General features: G+C 43.8%; 2 protein-coding genes and 2 long non-coding RNA genes across 17 annotated transcripts in view; 2 read left to right on the top strand and 2 right to left on the bottom strand.

The window, feature by feature from the left end:
• Positions 1-138: 138 nt before the first annotated feature.
• On the bottom strand, positions 139-7,832 carry LOC145653197 (uncharacterized). Of its 2 annotated transcripts, none has more exons than XR_014119549.1 (3): positions 7,729-7,832; positions 1,286-1,404; positions 139-592 (listed from the first exon to the last, which is right to left on the bottom strand). It is a non-coding gene; the product is annotated as an uncharacterized LOC145653197 (long non-coding RNA). The 2 variants fall into 2 exon arrangements; XR_014119550.1 differs by lacking the exon at positions 7,729-7,832 and adding an exon at positions 2,687-3,757.
• Positions 4,318-15,224, top strand: cars1 (cysteinyl-tRNA synthetase 1). 4 transcript variants are annotated; one of them, XM_027018667.3, is made up of 23 exons: positions 4,359-4,448; positions 5,130-5,366; positions 5,987-6,078; positions 6,381-6,469; positions 6,926-7,022; positions 7,702-7,800; positions 8,113-8,262; positions 8,580-8,720; positions 9,018-9,106; positions 9,235-9,356; positions 9,595-9,707; positions 9,973-10,101; positions 10,261-10,390; positions 10,579-10,682; positions 10,798-10,895; positions 11,049-11,238; positions 11,568-11,636; positions 12,018-12,099; positions 12,196-12,276; positions 12,744-12,811; positions 13,453-13,512; positions 13,664-13,747; positions 13,939-15,224. In XM_027018667.3, the coding sequence occupies exons 1-23, from the start codon at positions 4,427-4,429 to the stop codon at positions 14,065-14,067; spliced, it is 2,475 nt and encodes an 824-aa protein (XP_026874468.2). In that variant the 5' UTR covers positions 4,359-4,426; the 3' UTR covers positions 14,068-15,224. The 4 variants fall into 4 exon arrangements, with proteins under 4 accessions (XP_026874470.2, XP_026874468.2, XP_081562333.1 ...); XM_081706207.1 differs by having other exon boundaries at positions 4,392-4,448; positions 5,044-5,307; XM_027018669.3 differs by lacking the exon at positions 5,130-5,366 and having other exon boundaries at positions 4,318-4,448.
• On the bottom strand, positions 13,120-16,150 carry LOC145653196 (uncharacterized). The gene is made up of 3 exons (XR_014119548.1): positions 15,853-16,150; positions 14,041-14,137; positions 13,120-13,945 (listed from the first exon to the last, which is right to left on the bottom strand). It is a non-coding gene; the product is annotated as an uncharacterized LOC145653196 (long non-coding RNA).
• The window catches only part of fhod1 (formin homology 2 domain containing 1), a 38,068-nt gene continuing 35,629 nt past the window's right edge, over positions 15,510-17,948 (top strand). For 7 of the 10 annotated variants that reach the window (XM_081706196.1, XM_081706195.1, XM_081706194.1 and 4 more), the window contains exons 1-2: positions 15,510-15,836; positions 16,954-17,060. In XM_081706196.1, coding sequence (XP_081562322.1) covers positions 15,672-15,836; positions 16,954-17,060 — 272 coding nt within the window. In that variant the 5' untranslated portion in view covers positions 15,510-15,671. The remainder of the gene's footprint in view (positions 15,837-16,953; positions 17,061-17,948) is intronic. The other 3 variants (XM_081706190.1, XM_081706198.1, XM_081706197.1) reach the window with 1 other exon arrangement.

Raw genomic sequence — 17,948 nt, 5'->3', positions numbered from 1 at the left:
TTCATGTGCATTCAGTTATTACTAGTAATCTGCAAATACATTTTATAATGTTAAACGCCCTTCGCTCATGACCAGCAGAGAGCAGCAGAGGGTCGCGTTTGTTTGCATTTGTAATGTACCGTGAGAGCAATTTACAGTTCCAGCCTCGTTAAACTATGGACTCGACTATTAACCAATCAGAGTTTATGCTGAAAGATTCAATATTTCAACTTTTAGTTACGTACAAGTATACGCATATTAAAGCAAATTAAAATTGCTACTAAAATTTGAAGTTTGATTTCTGGTGTTCAGAAGATGTTTAAATACAAAACACGATTAAAAAAGGACAATATCACAATGTGAACATGACCACATGGCATATAAACACAACATTAAAAGCTTGTTTGTGATTTGACTGAAATGTAACTTCTGAAATCTGCAACTCGGAAATCATAGTCCATCTAATCTGCAGTGCTTGAACCGCGTGAATTTTCCACTTCACATCCGGTCTCCGAGTATACTTCCCTGAGGTTTAAAGATTGTTTGAGAAGCTTCAGGAAGGTCTCATGGGAATCCTTGGTATTCCCAAATACCTGGACAAAGAATTTCAGCTCTGCAAGACATAAAAAAGACATAAACACATAGCGTGAAACACAAAGACTTTATCATCAAAAAACACATCAGCATTGCACTACCAACCACGATATGGCCTTGGCCACAGGTTTAAATAGACCACTAAGAAATTTTTACTTTAAATGACGTTAAGCACAGCGCACATTTACTTTGCCTTCACCTGGATGCTGCTCTCCTCACACTATTTTATGCACAGGTGCTGGACTCCAGAATTTAACGTGCCTGACGAGCAAATTCCCCGGTCTCTGCTGGCCTGGACAACGCACGTCAGATAGCACGCGGGTTTCGACGCGGTAATAAAGGCCACGAGAGTTCACGCCTTAGTTTTGTGACGTCGCATCCGTGACGTTTCCCCCTGGACTTGTCTTTTGTGGCTTCATTGCTCTTTGAGACGTACGAAATTACCAAAGAGCGATGATAGGAAAGGCGAACTTCGTAAAGAATAATAATAATGGCCCAATTACATTTTTGTACTCAAGAGAAGACAGAGAACAAAATCCAGTAGAATATATTTTAAAACCGTCTACCGATAAATCACGAATAAGAAAAATGTCCTACAACAGTGATGACAGGTGTAAGGGAACCATTAAGGGGCCGTCTGAAAAGATACGGACAATTTTTAAAAACATATTGAACTAAAAGAGGATGTAAAACACAGACAAAAATGCCCCACCATGCTTCTGCTTCCCTGTCTCCGATGTCCAACATCATGGAGGACGTTGACTTCACATCCTACAGCACTGATGACATCACCCTCTCATCCTACACCACTGATGACATCACCCTCTCATCCTACAGAAAGACACAGGGATGAGACTGACTATACAGCTCAGCCCAGAGGTGTAGGAGTACCACCATGCCCAACGTGAATCTGTCATCACGAAGGACCTTCTACTGCTAGGTGACAGACCCACGTCAGTGCCACGGCTGTGCGGTTTTGTCTCTGGCTGCAGGTGACGAGTTTGTTGTCAAGATTGTTACTCTGGTTACTCTGGAAGAAATATGAACTGTATTTACAATATATGCAATGTTTACAATGTTATACAATACACTAATAATAAACAATGTAGGGTTGTAGGGATTGGTGGTGGTGTCATGCAGCCACCCCAGTTCGTAACTACAACTCCCGTCTTCCCCAGCAAAACCTCATCACCAGATTATTAATGTCACCTGATTCTTATCTTTGCTGCCCTATATATTCTCTCCTGTTCTGTGTGGTCTCTGTGAGGTGTTGCAGCTATTCTGTAGTGTGTACTGAGTGAGTCCTCCTGTGTATGTTCTGACTGCTTGTTACTGGGCCTATTTTGTTTCCCTGGTGTTTCCTAATTCACCTGATTCTTTGGGTTTGTCTGCCTCCTTCAATTGTCTTCTGGTTTGTACCCTGGATTGGTTGATCTCCATGATTCTGTTTGTCCCCTTTGGATTTGATCACCTTACTGCTCTGGATTTGACCCTCGCCTGTTTCACTGTTACGGTTGTTGGTTACTCCGCTGTAAATTAAAACTGTATTTTATCTGCAAGTGTCTGACCTTAGAGAATGGTTGAGTGTAAAGTGCAGTGTGTAGTTGAGGGTAAAGCTGAGTAGAGTATAGATGAGTGTGGGGTGTAAGGTGCAGAATGCGTGAATTAAATATGCAGCATATTATTGTGTAATGGAAAAGGAGATAATGAATAAATAGATAGTAATAATAAACAGAAATTCTGAATGAATAAATAACTAACAGTAATGAATATAACAATGATGTATAAATAATGTGTAAATACATAACAGTAATTAACAGTGTACAATAATACAGAATACATTGATGTCAAGGAAACCTAAAGCATGTTGTGTGTGTAAAAAGAAATATATGTACAGCGTCACTGTTAAAAAGCCATATCAGAAACAGGCAGGAAAATATGGGACAAATAAATACTTTTATGAACCACTTTCTCTTGGCGGTTACTAGATGGCACCAAAAAATCTACTCATTCAAATTAAAACATTCGCATCATTTTGCCTGTTATCAAATTGATGAAGCTCCTGCGTGTACAAGCTTGCTGTGGAAACATGAATATGCAAATAGCTACTAACCCTTTTCTTCATTTTCTTTCACTTTCCATTACTTCATTCCTGGTTTCTTTTCTGTCTTCTCATGTGTTCTCAATTCATGGCAATGTCAAAGTGAACAGGTGCGATACAAGTCTGTTCTGTCTGTGAACTCATTTGATTCTGCCCCTCCTTGCACCTGCCCAAATGAATTATGTAGCATTTTACTTGTTTCATATTTTCTGCAGGAACTACTGGACTGGGGAAAAAAGCCACCTGCTGTGGCTCTAGTGCAGGTAGCCCACCTGTTGTGTGGCTCTAATGCAGGTAGCACTGGGGTGTAAAGTCCATCCTAAACCTTACGTTGGTAGTAGTTAGTTTTAAACTAACGACACGCAGAATTAAGTTGTGGTGTGTCTGTCGTACTAGTTAAGGCTCTCGAGCTTAATGTTTTAACGGCACTTTATCGGTGAACGTTAACGAATCTGCGGCTAACGAAATAGCTATCTGAATTAGCCGAGTGACGGAAAGGTTGTGTTAGGTTTTTAATAATCCGTGCTATGTGTTCTACCTATAGCTGTCTCAATTTGATTTAAATTGATTTAATTTTAAAACATTAGTTTAGCTTCTCCCTCCAAATTTAACGATGCTGATACAAATGTTGGATTTCAGGGAACTGACATGTCCGGTGACGTCACACAATTAAAGACAACAACTTCCCCACAAAAAACAAACTAACAAACAAAAAACAAGGAGTGGAGCGCAGAAACGTGAAAAATGTACGTCCATAAGAAATGGAGCAATTTAAAAAAGCAAACAGCAGAGAACTCTAAAAAACACTCCAGCTGGAGGTGGACCAACACCAGATGTGCAGCAGCGCTCAACATTAGTCCCTGACATAACTGGGGAGGACTCGCATGTTGACATTACAGGAGCTGGGGTCGGCGTGGCTTGACAGTGCAGGCCCCAGACCTCAACACCACCCCTGACTCCACCAACACCATCAGCTCCAGCTGTACTGATGCTGTCATGTCCAACAATGCCCAAGAATTATCAATCACCCAATGGGACAGGAAACAAGAGGAAATAAAACAGCTTTTAGTGTAGAGAGAGCAGATACAGATGCCAATTGAATTGTTTAAAGCAGAAATTGAAGCGAAAACTAGACACTTAAAATCTAAGCAGAAAAGAAGAGAATTGAGCTTGAGAAATATAAATTAAATTCAGAAATATTTCAAATGTCAGAGGTTTAATATTAAAATATTATTTAATATAATAAAAATAAATTATTTTAATTTTCCTTTTATTACAAATATAATGTTTTGTGAGAATTGGGAATAGAACAGTTATGGATAATAATCTTATTTCAATATGTATTCTTTTAAACATGTTCAGTATAGTATTAAACAATTGGCCAGCTAATTACTTGGCCCAGTTGAATAATTCACAATTTGATGTCCTGTCTGTTACATATTTTATTATGGAAAAATTGGCATGCATATATATATATATATATATATATATATATATATTAAGTAACATATGTTGCGGCCTTTGTAAAATTATTAATTTAAAATAAATTACTTTTATTTTGAAATCAATGCAAGGCTAAAGATACCAGGAAGAAACGCTTCACAAGGCAGAACTATTGGCGGAAACTCTGTTCCGTATGTCTGATCTGCAGGTCATGTGCACAGTCCTGTTCTGTGGTCAATGATTTAGAAATCACACAGTCTTTGGTTTACGGACACGTTACTGTTGCATCAGATACTGGGCTACCGAAAAATGGCAGGCGCAGGAGAACAAGGTATGTAATCTCTGTTAAATCCACAATTATTTGAATAGTTAAAACGGTGTGTGCGTCCAGATTACATTGCCGTTAGGTCTGCAAGGTTATTTTCTTTACAGCGGCATAAACCAAAATCAAAGTGTCTACATACTAAGATGTCAGGTCTGATAATGGCAGGGCAGCTGCATCCTAACTAAGGTTTCATGTCTGATAATGCCAGCTACATCTCGCATGGGCAGCTGCATCCGTTATTGCGAACATGCCTCGGTGCTGCTGTTCCTTTTAAACGCTGATATTCCCAGTCACTACGCAGCTCGCCTGTCACTGGACTGCCCCACCAGCCGACTGATCGATTACCCAGTTTAATGAACCTGAAACCTGGAAGGTTTTAGACGATCGCTGCTTTGATCAGAAGCTGAATGATAACTAGCCAGCTATGTATCCCATGCTGACTAATTTGCAGAAAGAAAGCACACATACTTGTCAGGTCAAGTCGAGGCTCTGTTGCGACTGAGCCATTACTGTTACTCTGTGAGGCTGGACATTGATATCCCCTGAAACCTGCCCTCAACCCCTCACAACGCCATCAGCATCTTGTTTCTGTTCCCCACAGAAGCGGCTGAGGTCTTTCTGCTGTCTGCGGATGTGTGTGTGTGTGTGTGTGTGTGTGTGTGTGTGCGCTCCCTCTTGTCTTCCCAGCCTTTGATTATGGCTTCCTGCTGTGTATAAGGGAGGACGTGCGCAGGTTAGAGGCCTTGAACGAGTACTTGTGCAGCCGTAGCTACCTGGCCGGCTACGCACCGTCGCGCGCCGACGAGGAAGCGTTTGCGCTTCTCCGCGGGCCCCCTGACCGGCGACACGCGCACGCCCTGCGCTGGTACAAGCACATAGCCGCCCTCCAGACCCAAACGAGCAGCCAGGCGCCAGACGCCAGCAGTGAGTAGCGAGAGGGAGAGAGAGACCGACTGCCCCCACTCTGAGGCTGATGTAGCATGTGTGCAGCCTGCAGCAGAGTGTGGATGGTGGTTGGTGTGTCGATTCTGGACCGAGCTGGGCAGGGAACACTGCTTTGAGGGCAGTGCTTCCTGTTTTTGCTGTTGTAGTAGTGTGGGTCTCAATTGTACACGATTGGCTGGAGTCCAGCTGCTTTCTGTAAATGAGGTGAAAGTGTGTGAAGCTGCTTTGTGGAAATAACGCTGGCTCACGCTGCTAGCTGCTGTGCACACACTGTTCTGCGACAGTCAGCCAACACGCCATCTTTGCCGCTTTACGTTTCCTGTCAGTCTGTGGCATACCACCTCTCTACACCACGCTTCCCTGACCTTTCTTTGCACGTGTCTGAGTTTGTGAGGGACTGGACACATCTCATCTCCACCACTGCCATCATCCGTGTACCATAATCAACATGGGTGCTGGAGATGAAGGTCTCGCTGTCCCCTCCATAACCACGGCCATTTATTCACCATAACAGAAATGGACATTTAGACATAAAATGCATAACTCTAATATAAGTGAATGAATGATTTAATTAATAACTGATGCACTTTGCCCTGCAGCGAAAGGCAAACGTCTCCAGCCTCACTGGTCTCCTCCAGATGGGACAGAACAGCCAAAACTCAGACTGTACAACAGCCTGACTCGGACCAAGGTGTGTCCACACATATCTGCTCTCTCCGCTCTGCTGCCCTTGGTACCAGTGGTGCCCCATAGTGTGCGTGGGTGTGTGCGGGTGTGACCATGCAGTAGTCAAGTGTAAACAAATATTTAAAGGTCTTATAGTGCTCTAAATAGTTCCTATAAATGTTATACTTTTTAGGGTAAAGTTTTATGTGTTGGGCATACTACAGTATAATCATATTTCAGTATTTATCTTCATATCATCTCATGTCTGGTCAGCAGTGAGTGACTTGGCACCTTTCTCTACATGCTGTGGTGTTTGCTGTTTTTTAGGAGGTGTTTATCCCGCAGCATAGCAACAGAGTGCTGTGGTACTGCTGTGGCCCCACAGTCTATGATGCGTCACACATGGGCCATGCCAGGTAAAGTCCTCTGTGAATGTTCCAGATCTGTGCGTTTGCCTTAATCCACCATGCTCCTCTACACCAGTCTGTGTTGCACTCTTTGTCATGGTCGTATAGGAATGCTGTATTGCTCAGTGTAAGGTTTAACGCATCCACTCTGCCCTGTAAACCCACGCGGATGCTTTGGTGGATATATCTAAAGGTTTGTTTTGGTGTATGAAAGAGAAAGTAGAAAACGCTCATCTGTTGCAGCTCAATTTCACTTTTGCTTGCGTAGTCGTTTCCCTAAAAGAGATAATTGAAAGTACCAGAGAGAGATTATTGAAAGTACCACTTGCTCAGTTGTCTTACAAAAACCTTTTGTACCACATTTTGGGAGCCAGAACAAAGTTTTTAAATGAAATTCACACAAGATTGTTAGCAAGTCCGTGTGGCAGTCCTTTACCCATGAGGCGGTTTCCTGTCCCCTTCCAGATCCTACATTTCTTTTGACATCCTTCGAAGAATTCTGATGGACTATTTTAAATATGATGTCTTCTACTGCATGAACATCACTGACATTGATGATAAGGTTTGATGACTACAGTGGTGAGAAGGTACTGGACTAGTAATCAGAAGGTTGCCAGTTCAAGTCTCGGTGCTGTCAGGTTGCCACTGTTGAGCCCCTGAACAAAACCCTTAACCCTCAGGTGCTCAAGTTGTGTTCAGACGGAATTGTAAGTTGTTTTTGATAAAAGCATCAGCTTTAAATGTAAATTCTAGATTTGCATACTGACTATATTATTTAAAAGAAATCCTCCTTTGGCCTACAAACAATCAAAAGTCAGTCGACATCTACAATTAAGCTTTCCATTTGTTTGTAACCTGACCCAGCTTTACGAGTGCATAATTGTTACGAGTGCATAATTTACAAGTGCATAATTGTTGTGGCTTCTAGCTTCATTATTTGCTCAGTGCTGATCTCAAATACACAAACATTTGCAGCATTTATCTGATGCTTTTATCCCCAAAAAAGTAACTTTTTAAATTTATGACTGAACACAACTTTAGTAATTGAGGGTTAAGGGTCTTGTTCAGGGGCCCAACAGTGGCAACTTGGCAGTGGTTGGACTTGAACCAGCAACCTTCCAATTAAAGTCAAGTACCTTAACCACTGAACCACAAAACACCCGACAATCTTATCTTGAGAAGCAAAAATACAGAGTTTGGACAAGAACGTCCTAACGTGCGATGATCGCTGCTCTCTTTAGATCATTAAGCGTGCCAGACAGACTCACCTGCTGGAGCAGTACAGAGCGAAGAAACCCAGTGCCACTCAGATACTGCAGGACGTCTTATCCGCACGAGAGGTGAGTGTCCGAACTCGGCCGATTGGATTGCCTGTCAGAGGCTGCCTGGTTTATCATGTGAATGTTTATTTGTTTTGGAAACTTTTAATAGCGTCAGACTGTGGAAATGAATTTCCTGTGGTTTCTGATATCTAGCAGCTGTCACGGTTATCATATGTGGAACTTCATCACACTACAGTAGCTGTAGACAGAATGAGACAGTCGTATAGTAACAGTGATCAGTCATTAATAAACTTTTTCAGTATCAGTATGCGTGTGTTTAGTTTTGAGAGCTCATGAATTATTTTTTTTGTTGTTGTTGTGGTGTTCTAGCCTTTCAAAGCCAAGCTTGCGGAGACCACAGACCCAGATAAGAAGCAGATGTTTGAACGACTGGACACGGCCGTGACGACTGCGCTGACTCCCCTACAGGGGGCAGCGCAGAGCGGCACTGTAGACGCTACCATCCAGAGTCAGGCTCAGGTATGTGTGTGATCTTAGCCTGCTTGTGACTTGGTCTTAGTAGGAATGCAGTGAACTGTTTCTTTAACTTTAACTTTTACTTGGTACCCATGTTTCTATACGTTGTTTACTACTCTCAGTATGCAGTTTATATTGTGTCCATGTCAGAATACTGCTTAAAGGTGTACGCAGTTTATTTATCATCTCGTTTTTCCTTGCCACTGTTGCACTTGGCTTGGACTCGGACATCTTTACAACAGTTGCTGTCACAAAGCCGCTTTAAAGAGCGCTGTATAAATAAATTTGACTTGACTTGATGTTGATTTTGTATCTGTTAGGTTTTACTTGAAGAAGCCAAGGACCTTTTGGCTGAGTGGTTGGATTCCCAGTTTGGCAGCCAAGTAACAGAAAACTCAATTTTCTCACTGTTGCCAAAATACTGGGAAGGGGAGTTTCACAAAGACATGGATGCCCTCAATGTGAGCACTGTATTGTTTATATTTAAGGAAATGTTTACTGTTTGCACTTTTAGGCTTGTGGTATAAGGCAGAATAGATTTCCTGTTTGTTTTTGATTGGCTGGCAGAGAGAGGTTTGCGTCAAATGTCTGTATTGGCATTTACCGTGGGACTTTTAAGTTTGATGTCTTGATCTTTTATGTTTGATGTATCAATCTTTAGTGTTTAATGTAATGATTTTTTTGCTTCTGAAGAGGTTGTGGCAGCTAGATGGAATGATGTAACAATCGGTTGCTTAGTGACATTACTTGATTGACAGGTTCTCCCTCCTGATGTACTCACACGGGTCAGTGAGTACGTGCCAGAGATTGTGGAGTTTGTAAAGAAAATAGTCAACAATGGATATGGGTTTGTATAGTGCTGTTTTTCAAGAGAACGTACTGTGCTTTTAATGCATGTTAAATACCCACGATACCTTCCCACAGTGCCTGCGCATTCCAACGTGTGAAATACGGTTGTCTTTCTAACCTGTGCAGGTATGAGTCCAACGGGTCGGTGTATTTTGACACTGTGAAGTTTGACACCAGTTCAGGACACGCATACGCTAAACTGGTCCCTGAGGCGGTGGGGGATCAGAAAGCCCTGCAGGAGGGGGAAGGTGAAATATGTGTACTGGCCATTATGGAATATGTCATACATGAAAGTGTACAATTTAGGGGAACTTTTGTTTTGTCTTTTTTGTCTCTGGAAGGTTCTGGAAACTTTGTCTACAAATTTTTAATATGTCTACATCTTTCACTACAGTACACAGCCGTAGAATCTCCATTTGGTGTATATATAACGTATTACTGTAGTGGACAGTGCTAATGATTTGATTACGTCTTTCTGTTCTGTAGGTGATCTGAGCATCTCGGCAGACCGTCTGAGTGAGAAGCGTTCTCAGAATGACTTTGCCCTGTGGAAGGCCTCCAAACCCGGGGAGCCGTCCTGGGAATCTCCCTGGGGGAAGGTGAGGGGAGATGGGGTCGGGGGAGGTGCGGAAAGGTCGTGGAAGGGAGGTGGGTGGAGGTGAGGGGGAAGTTAAGGGGAGGTGGGTGGAGGCCACATACAGTGCCATACTGCTGAAACATCTGGTGTTTGGTGACATTACAGTACACCGGCACTGACTTCTGTCTTACACCAGTGAGTGATACCAGTTCGTTCGTGTTTCCTTACCAAGACTTGGGCTCAGTAGAATGCCGTCTAAGGTGTGGCGCTCTTGCTGTGTTTGAAAGGGACGTCCCGGGTGGCACATCGAGTGCTCCGCCATGGCTGGGTCCATTCTGGGGTCGTCCATGGACATACACGGAGGAGGGTTTGATCTGCGGTTCCCTCACCATGACAACGAGCTAGCACAGTCTGAGGTGCAGTGACAGTCCTCTCTGGGCTCATCACACTCATGAAATACAGCGTCCTTTAACAAGACCTGCTTGTGTAGTTTTGTTCGTTGTAGTCTGCTGTGGATGGATTGTGGTGTCCTGTGTGTTTGCTGACTTGCTGGGTTGGATCTGATGTCTCCGCAGGCCTATTTTGAGAACGACCACTGGGTGCGCTATTTCTTACACACGGGTCACCTGACCATCGCTGGCTGCAAAATGTCAAAGTCTCTGAAGAACTTCATCACCATCAAAGATGCTCTGGCCCGTCACACAGGTACTGGTTCTGTAGACGCCCCCTGGCCAGTCTCACAGGTACAGGTTCTCCAGCTGTCCTGCTTGCCGAGCAGGTCACGTCCTGAGCAGGGCCGTTTTCTGACTCCATAGCTGGGCTGAAGTTCCCCGGACGAGGGTAGCTCGGAGGGTGCCGTGCTCTACAGAAACGTGTCTTGTCTCTCTCCACAGCACGGCAGCTACGTTTGGCCTTTCTCATGCACTCGTGGAAGGACACGCTTGACTATTCCATCAACACCATGGAGTCTGCCATTCAGTACGAGAAGTTCATGAACGTGAGTGACCTCACCGTCAGCGTCTGCATGGTCGCACACATAATGGTCCTGGCGTGACTCTGCATCGGTGCCTGTCTTTGTGTCTGTGTCTGAATGGATTCCTCTCTGCCAATAGGAGTTCTTCCTCAATGTTAAGGACATCCTGAGGACCCCCACTGACTTTACGGGTCAGTTTGAGAAGTGGGCGGTGGAGGAGGTTGAACTCAATAAGAGGTGACTTCTTGGACATTACCACACACACACACACACACACACACACATACATCAAATAGTGCATCTAAACCCAGAAACTCTTATCTTTAGTTACTTAGGATTTGTTTCTTGGATTTTGAAGTAGATTTAACTGCGTTTGTGTTCGGTGTGTAGTTTCTACGAGAAGAAAGAGGCCGTTCACGAGGCTCTGTGTGACAACATCGACACGCGCTCAGCTCTGGAGGAGATGCGAACTCTGGTGGGTCAGAGCAACAGCTACATGGCAACCAGGAAGGCCGCAAAACTGCTGCCCAATCGCGTGTTGCTGCAGAGCATCGCCCGCTACCTGACCCACATGTTCCAGGTGAGTCTGCACGGGTCGTCCAAAACACGACACGACGTTGTCGAAAGAAAGGAGAACAGGTGGCACTGAAATGAACACTGAGGACTCTGGGAAGACATGTGGTCAGGGTAATTACACTTTTGATGATGTCAAGTTGTCTGGTTATGTGAAGTGCAAAATTTCAAATGAACATGTTAACATTACTTTTGTGTGTTGAATGGAACTTCTAGTGTTCCTAACACACATTACTGAGCATGACAGCAACCACCCAGATCAGCAGAATGGAGACACTGGCTCCGCCCCACACATGCTCAGTGAAGCTGCTTTTTTTTTTTGTGCTTTTTGTATAGACATTTGGAGCAATTGAGGGAACAGAACCTATTGGATTCCCTGTTGGAACAAATGGCCAAAATGTTGATGTAAGTACATTTACAGTATTTATTTGATGCTTTTATCCAAAGCGACTTACAATTCTGACTGAACACAACTTGAGTAATAAGGGTTTTGCTCAGGGGCCCAACAGTGGCAGCCTGGTAGTGGTGGGACTTGAACTGGCAACCTTTAGAGTACTGGTCCAGTACCTTCACCAGTGAGCTACCAGTGGCCATTTCTAAGTAAAAGAAATCAAGTCTTCTTCGTAATTTTAAAATAGTTATTGCATAATCTGCTCTTGATTACTGCCTGCAGGAGTAATACAATTTATGCTGTTGTTCAATTCATAGCGGATCTTTAGAATTCAGCCTAACTGATTTTATTTGCATGAAGTGTAAGAGTGCGACCTCCTCTGAACTGTTCTGCAGCTGGAAAGCACAGTCATGCCCTATTTAAACGTGCTGGCGGACTTCAGAGAGGGTGTCCGAAAAATCGCAAGGGAACAAAAAGGTAAAGCTAACGTCCGCACACCATAAACAGAGACGCTTATCGGAACGTTGACGGGAGAGAGGAACGGATTTGTCCCTCCGTGATTTTGTCTGACAGTGACAGAAGTGCTCCAGTTGTGCGATACCGTCCGGGATGACGTTCTCCCAGAGCTAGGAGTCCGAATGGAGGATCACGAAGGTAAACTGGTGCTCACACTATTAATCACTAAAGAATTTCCAGTTACTAAGCCGCTGTTTTATTTTACTTTCCCAGCAACCTGGCACAAATATTAGCGTTTTAATGTAAAATTACTTTTCCACAATTTTATGATGTTCAGCGCTGCCAGTAGGATTTTGTCCAGTTTAAATGAGACTTTGGTTCCTTTTCTCAGGGAGGTACTTAAATAACTGAACCCTGTGCACCACATGAAATCTGTGTAGAGAGCTGATAAATGATGAAGCAAAACGAAGCACTTATCCTCTCCTCCTCCGTGCTCCCCGAGAAAATAAGTGCTTACATTTTTGGCTTCTGGAAACTGGCCTTCCCAGCCATACCTCACTGCACTGGTTTCTATGAATTCCGAGTTCATACTGCATAACTCTGTTTGAACCGGTGGGCTGATTTAAGGGGTGATGTGTTTCGTCTGCTGGTGTTTGTCGTTTAAGGTCTGCGTACCGTGTTGAAGCTCGTAGACAGAGAGACTCTGCTGAAGGAGAGAGAAGAAAAGAAAATGGTAATTTCCACTTTGTGGTTCTGAGACATCTGATCTCAATCCAGATCTTTTACTTTATGTGGGAATTGCACTACATGTTTACATTTATGTTGTTTTATGCAAATAGTCTTTGATGTTGAATTTCGGTCCGTTAGTCCACTGTGTCTAAGATCAGCTGCCAGTACTCCCCTGCTCTGGTAAAGCAACTGATGGCGTTCCCAAATAGGAAGTTTTTTTCCTTAGCATCCTACAACACCTGGATGATCACAGAAGCACAGGGGTGTTTTTGTTTTTGTGTTTTTGCGTAACCTATGAGTACACAATTGGCCGAAAGTTGCAACTGTAGTTTATTATACCATGGTAATTAATCATCAAGATATCAGTGTAATGGATATTAATTATAGCGCAAAGGACACATTCGATGAAACATGGCTGAGGTCAGGAAAACCGCACCCGAGGCTTTGGCGTTTGGGGAGTGGAGCAGGGCTCACCTTACAGGCTCCTGTAATTCTAGTTCTGAATTACAGTTTCAGAAGTAAATACACTAATTTAACTGCCTGTTTTTGTTCCAGCATGCTGTAAATTTGCTTTCCGTGTATCAGTAATTTGTGTTCTTTAATGGAGATAATTGATAAATTGGTCATAAATCATTTTGTTAACAGCTGGAGGAGGAAAAGAAGAAAAAGAAGGAGAAAGCTCTGAGGAAGAAGCGTGACGAGGAGGTGAGACACGCTGGCAACCCGCCGGCACGCCGCTTTCTTACTGCACATGTGAAGACACCCGACCTCAGCCAGTGCACCTTATTTGGACGAATGGCCAACCTGGTGCAGATATCTAGTAGTTCTGTTGTTTAACACTTTTCTGATGTCATAGATGGCAAAACAGGCAAAGATGAAGGTTCCTCCTAGTGAGATGTTCCGCTCAGAAACAGAGAAGTATTCCAGCTTCGATGACACGGTAACATAGTCTCTCTCTCTCTCTGTCTCTGTCTGTCTCTCTCTCTCTCTCTCTCTCTCTCTCTCTCTCTCTCCTTTTTCTTTCAGTGAAATGTTGCAGAAATCATGACCAGTTCAAATGTAAATTGTCTTTGCATCTCCGCACTGTTCAGAAATCCTTATGCCATCCCTTGTCTCTCAATTTATACACAGGGTTTCCCTACACGTGATGCGGAAGGGAAGGAAATTAGCAAGGGACAGGCAAAAAAACTGCGTAAGCTGTATGAAGCACAGGAAAAGCTGTACAATGAGTACCTCCAGTCAAACCAGAACGGAAGCTGAGATCGCCCGGGGCCTCTGGGGCTGTCAGCCCACAGTGTCTGCTCCACCATCGTCCTGCCGTGATTGTTGACTGTTTGACAACAAGAATTTCAGACCGTTTATGGGTCTGGGTGCAAACCATGGCATCTTTCATTCTCTTAAATAAGATAGGAAAGAGAGGCTGTATTCTTTTCTTTTTTAGGGTTTGAAAACATTGCTTTGGAGATATGAATACATGTTTGATGATGAGATCTAGGTTTTCAGCTTTAAAGCTGAAAATAGTTGAAGGATTCTAACAGTATCTATTGAATTGAATAGAAATATTAATCAGACATTAATTATAATGGGACATAAAGATTTTCTCCACAGCAATGTTTGGTACAGTTTTCAATAAAACTGAATAATTTCACCAGCATAATAACGACAGATATGATTCCTTTTATATCTTATATAATTTGAAAATTATGACAGATGCTTGAAGAAGTTCCGTGGAACTTAAATTCCAACAAATAAATAAATGATTGAATGAATGAAAACAAAAACTAAAGTTTGATCTGGACATTTCTTAGTGTGTGGCCTGATTGGGTCACAGGTTTTAAAGATCAAGTATATAGCATAGGACTTTGATAGGTGTCATCATTGAAAATACATTTTTTTGCAAATTTCATGAAAAAAAAAGAATAATAGAGGAAGGACTTTAAAATAAATTGAAAACTTTAAAGTGAAACGCCTTCGAGTGACGTATCAGGAAATAGTGTTCTTAACTATAAACCATTACCAACAAGGACTTAATTGGCCTCTAGCAGGCCAGGTCTTCAGAAAAGGCCTTACAAACGTCAGGAATACGGGGCTGCTTACCTAGAAATGACAGTTTATTAAAGCAAGTGTTTAGTGGACACGTGCCACTCTCTGTCTTTATCTTGTTTACCATAAATGTAATCCTCAAGCTCCAGAAAACACTTGTATAATGTATATGGAAATACTAAGAATGAAACAGCTGAACGTCCAGTTGTCGGTTGTGTGTTAAGGATGTTAAATTGTGTTCTTGGATCTTTGCCACTTTGGAAGATGTACTGTCATGACCTTTGTTATTGTAACTATATTGGGAACATTTATAAAGTGTGATTTATTTCCAGTCTGTCGGATCGTTTATCACAATAAAATTGTAAAACATTTTAGTCACATTCACACTTATTGTCCCATTTCTTAGGATTTGCGACCAACATTAATGGGCTATTTGTATAAAGATCCTTTTGTAAATGTGGAGCTAGATCAGAGTACAGATACCGTAGCATTTGATTTCCTTGTTATAAACGTTATCAAAACTAAGTCCAACAGCATTACTAAAGCCATGCAGGAGCACGCGGACCGGGACCTAAACCCAAGGAGGCGGCACGCGCTCTGCGCGTGGCCAGGGTCCGGGCTGCGCGCGCCTTTTTAATGCTTCGCGAGGAGGCGGCGCTCTTGCAGGCTGCTGAATGGTGCAGGACTTTATCCTCAGCTGGTCATTACTGACGCTGAGCGGCCGGGCGAGGACCTTTATGGGTTTGTAACACACGGTAGAAAACAGACCTACTCATCTCTCTTTCGCTTCCCGTTGGCGCCGGACTTGCCCGGTCGGAGACATGGCCACAGTAACGTGCCGAGTTCAATATCTGGAGGACACGGACCCGTTTTTGTGTACGAACTTCCCCGAGCCCAGGAGACCTCCGCAGCACGAGTTTAACGAGCATCTACCCCTCAGCGAACAAATCGCGGGGGTCCACAAACTGCTCCAGGCACCTCTGAAGGTAAGGCAGGTCTCACCTGTGCACACGGGCGGGCGCAGCGGGGACGTCTGCGGAAATCCTGATCCTTGTTCACTCCAACACGGTTACTGGTCTTACAAAGCTGAAAGGTTTTACTGGCTCGAACGTCGCTAGCGCTGCTACTAGACGCTTGGTTAGTTTAGTCCAGTCCAGGACCAGTCCTGTATCGGTCCACGGGACTTCCGTGACCTGACGGCTGGCTCTGGCGCATGTGCCACACCGTGTCAGAGACGTTCGGCCGGTTTGGTTAAACGAGGCTGATGGAGGATTGTTTTCATATGACTTCTCATAGCAAGAATGGAGTGAGGAAGAACGGAACATTCCTGGCCGACTCAAATCCCTTCGGAGAGGGGACATTCCAAGTCTGATTCCCTCATTACACATTATAATCAGATAAAGATTCCCAATGTGGGAATGAAGGCTGTCTGCCTCCTCTTTCACTGACCGTGAGGGTTTATGTCGGAACGGACACTGAAATCAGGGAAACGCATTAGCGTGAGGACGGAGGAACTGGAAGAGGGCTCCCCTACGATGGCACATGAGCGCACCAAGTTGCACAAGTGGGGGAAAACGCCTGATGCAGCCCTTCTCTCGAGCGTGTCTGTGTGCGCGCATGTACGTCTGTCCGTGCATTCGCGCGCGTTCTAGGAAAGCGCTCCAGCCGTTTGCCAATTTGTCTCGATGCTTTCGGAAAGGGTGGATCTGCATGAAGGCGATAAGGCCAACAGGAACGGTACCCCCCCGACGACTGTTTTGACTGGATAATGATGGCAACAAAACCAGTTCTCGTTAGTTAAGATATTATGTCCCTTCTTTCAGGCGGCATTTGTGGTATTGTTTTGTAGAATAGAAATAACCCATTTTTCATGCGTGGTAGTCTAAATGGTCTTCATGTTTAAACCGGAATGTTTCCAGAACGCTGTCGAATATCTCTAATTGACAGATTTTCCCACACCCGTGTGCCATGCTTGTGTAAATGGTATGCAGTGCAATTTCACTTTCATAACTTGGGTAGTGCAGATCCCAAAGGAGGCATTCATTTTCTCATGAGGACCTGTGTGTGTGTGTGTGTGTGTGTGCTCTCCTCTCTCCTCCTCAGTTAGAGGAATGTGCCCTACAGGTGTCTCCTAATGGATATTATCTGGACCTGGACACCTCCCTAGCAGAGCAGAAAGATGAACTGGAACAGTTCTACAGAGATGTAGCGTAAGGATACACTCTTCACACTCCTTACACTCTATAATGGATCATTGTCTCTCCCTGCCTGCCTGTCTGTTCTTCAGTGTGCCCTTTTGTGTGCTATTTAGGTGTGAAAACATAAAGGACACGTTTGGGGGGGATTTATGCAACAGTTGGGAAAGGGCCCGTCTTCCAGCTGGTGGTTTATAATGACTGTGGTACTCCAAACATGCACCCGTACACGCAATACTGGTGAGGGAGGGGCGCTCTGGGCTCAGGACATGGAAGCGGAGGGGTTCTTATGACTCACCCTTACTGAAGGAATGTGGCACAAGCATGCTGGTTACTTTTACAAGTCATCCCTGGAAAGAGTTCCTTTAAACACACAAAACACTTGGTAACGCTTGGCAATAAGCAAAAGTAACACACATTGACATCATGTCTGTCTTTTTGATCAGACTAAGCACAGTTACTTTAAGGCCAAATTATTTTTCTGGAAATTTTAATTGGACATGAAGGGAAATGTGTATTTGTGGAAGGCAGGATTGGTCATTGTTGGTGTAGAGGACTGTGATGCATCGTGCGCATGTGAACGGTCAGAATTTATCACCGTATCTGTAGTGGCTCCCAACACATTATAGACAAGAAAAGTATTCTGAGAATTAGAGAACCTGACTGGTTGCATTCAGCCACAGACATCCCTCTGTTGGGCAGAGCTGAACAGAAGATGTAGGCATGATGGAATTCCTGCATTTGTTCATATATACACATGTACAGTACAATGAAACGCTTCTCTTTGCATATTCCAGCTTCTTTGCAAGCTGGAGTCAGAGTGCAGGGTTGGGGGTCATTGTGCAGCACCCCTACTGCGGAGAGGTTATAGGTCAGACAGTGACTGCATGGCAGAGCCGGAGT

The sequence above is a fragment of the Electrophorus electricus genome, chromosome 23, assembly GCF_041902795.1.
Source record: "Electrophorus electricus isolate QZ-2024a chromosome 23, ASM4190279v1, whole genome shotgun sequence".
In the NCBI taxonomy this organism is placed as follows: domain Eukaryota; kingdom Metazoa; phylum Chordata; class Actinopteri; order Gymnotiformes; family Gymnotidae; genus Electrophorus; species Electrophorus electricus.
Note: the sequence above shows the minus strand (reverse complement) of the source record. Positions and strands in the feature narration are given on the sequence as shown.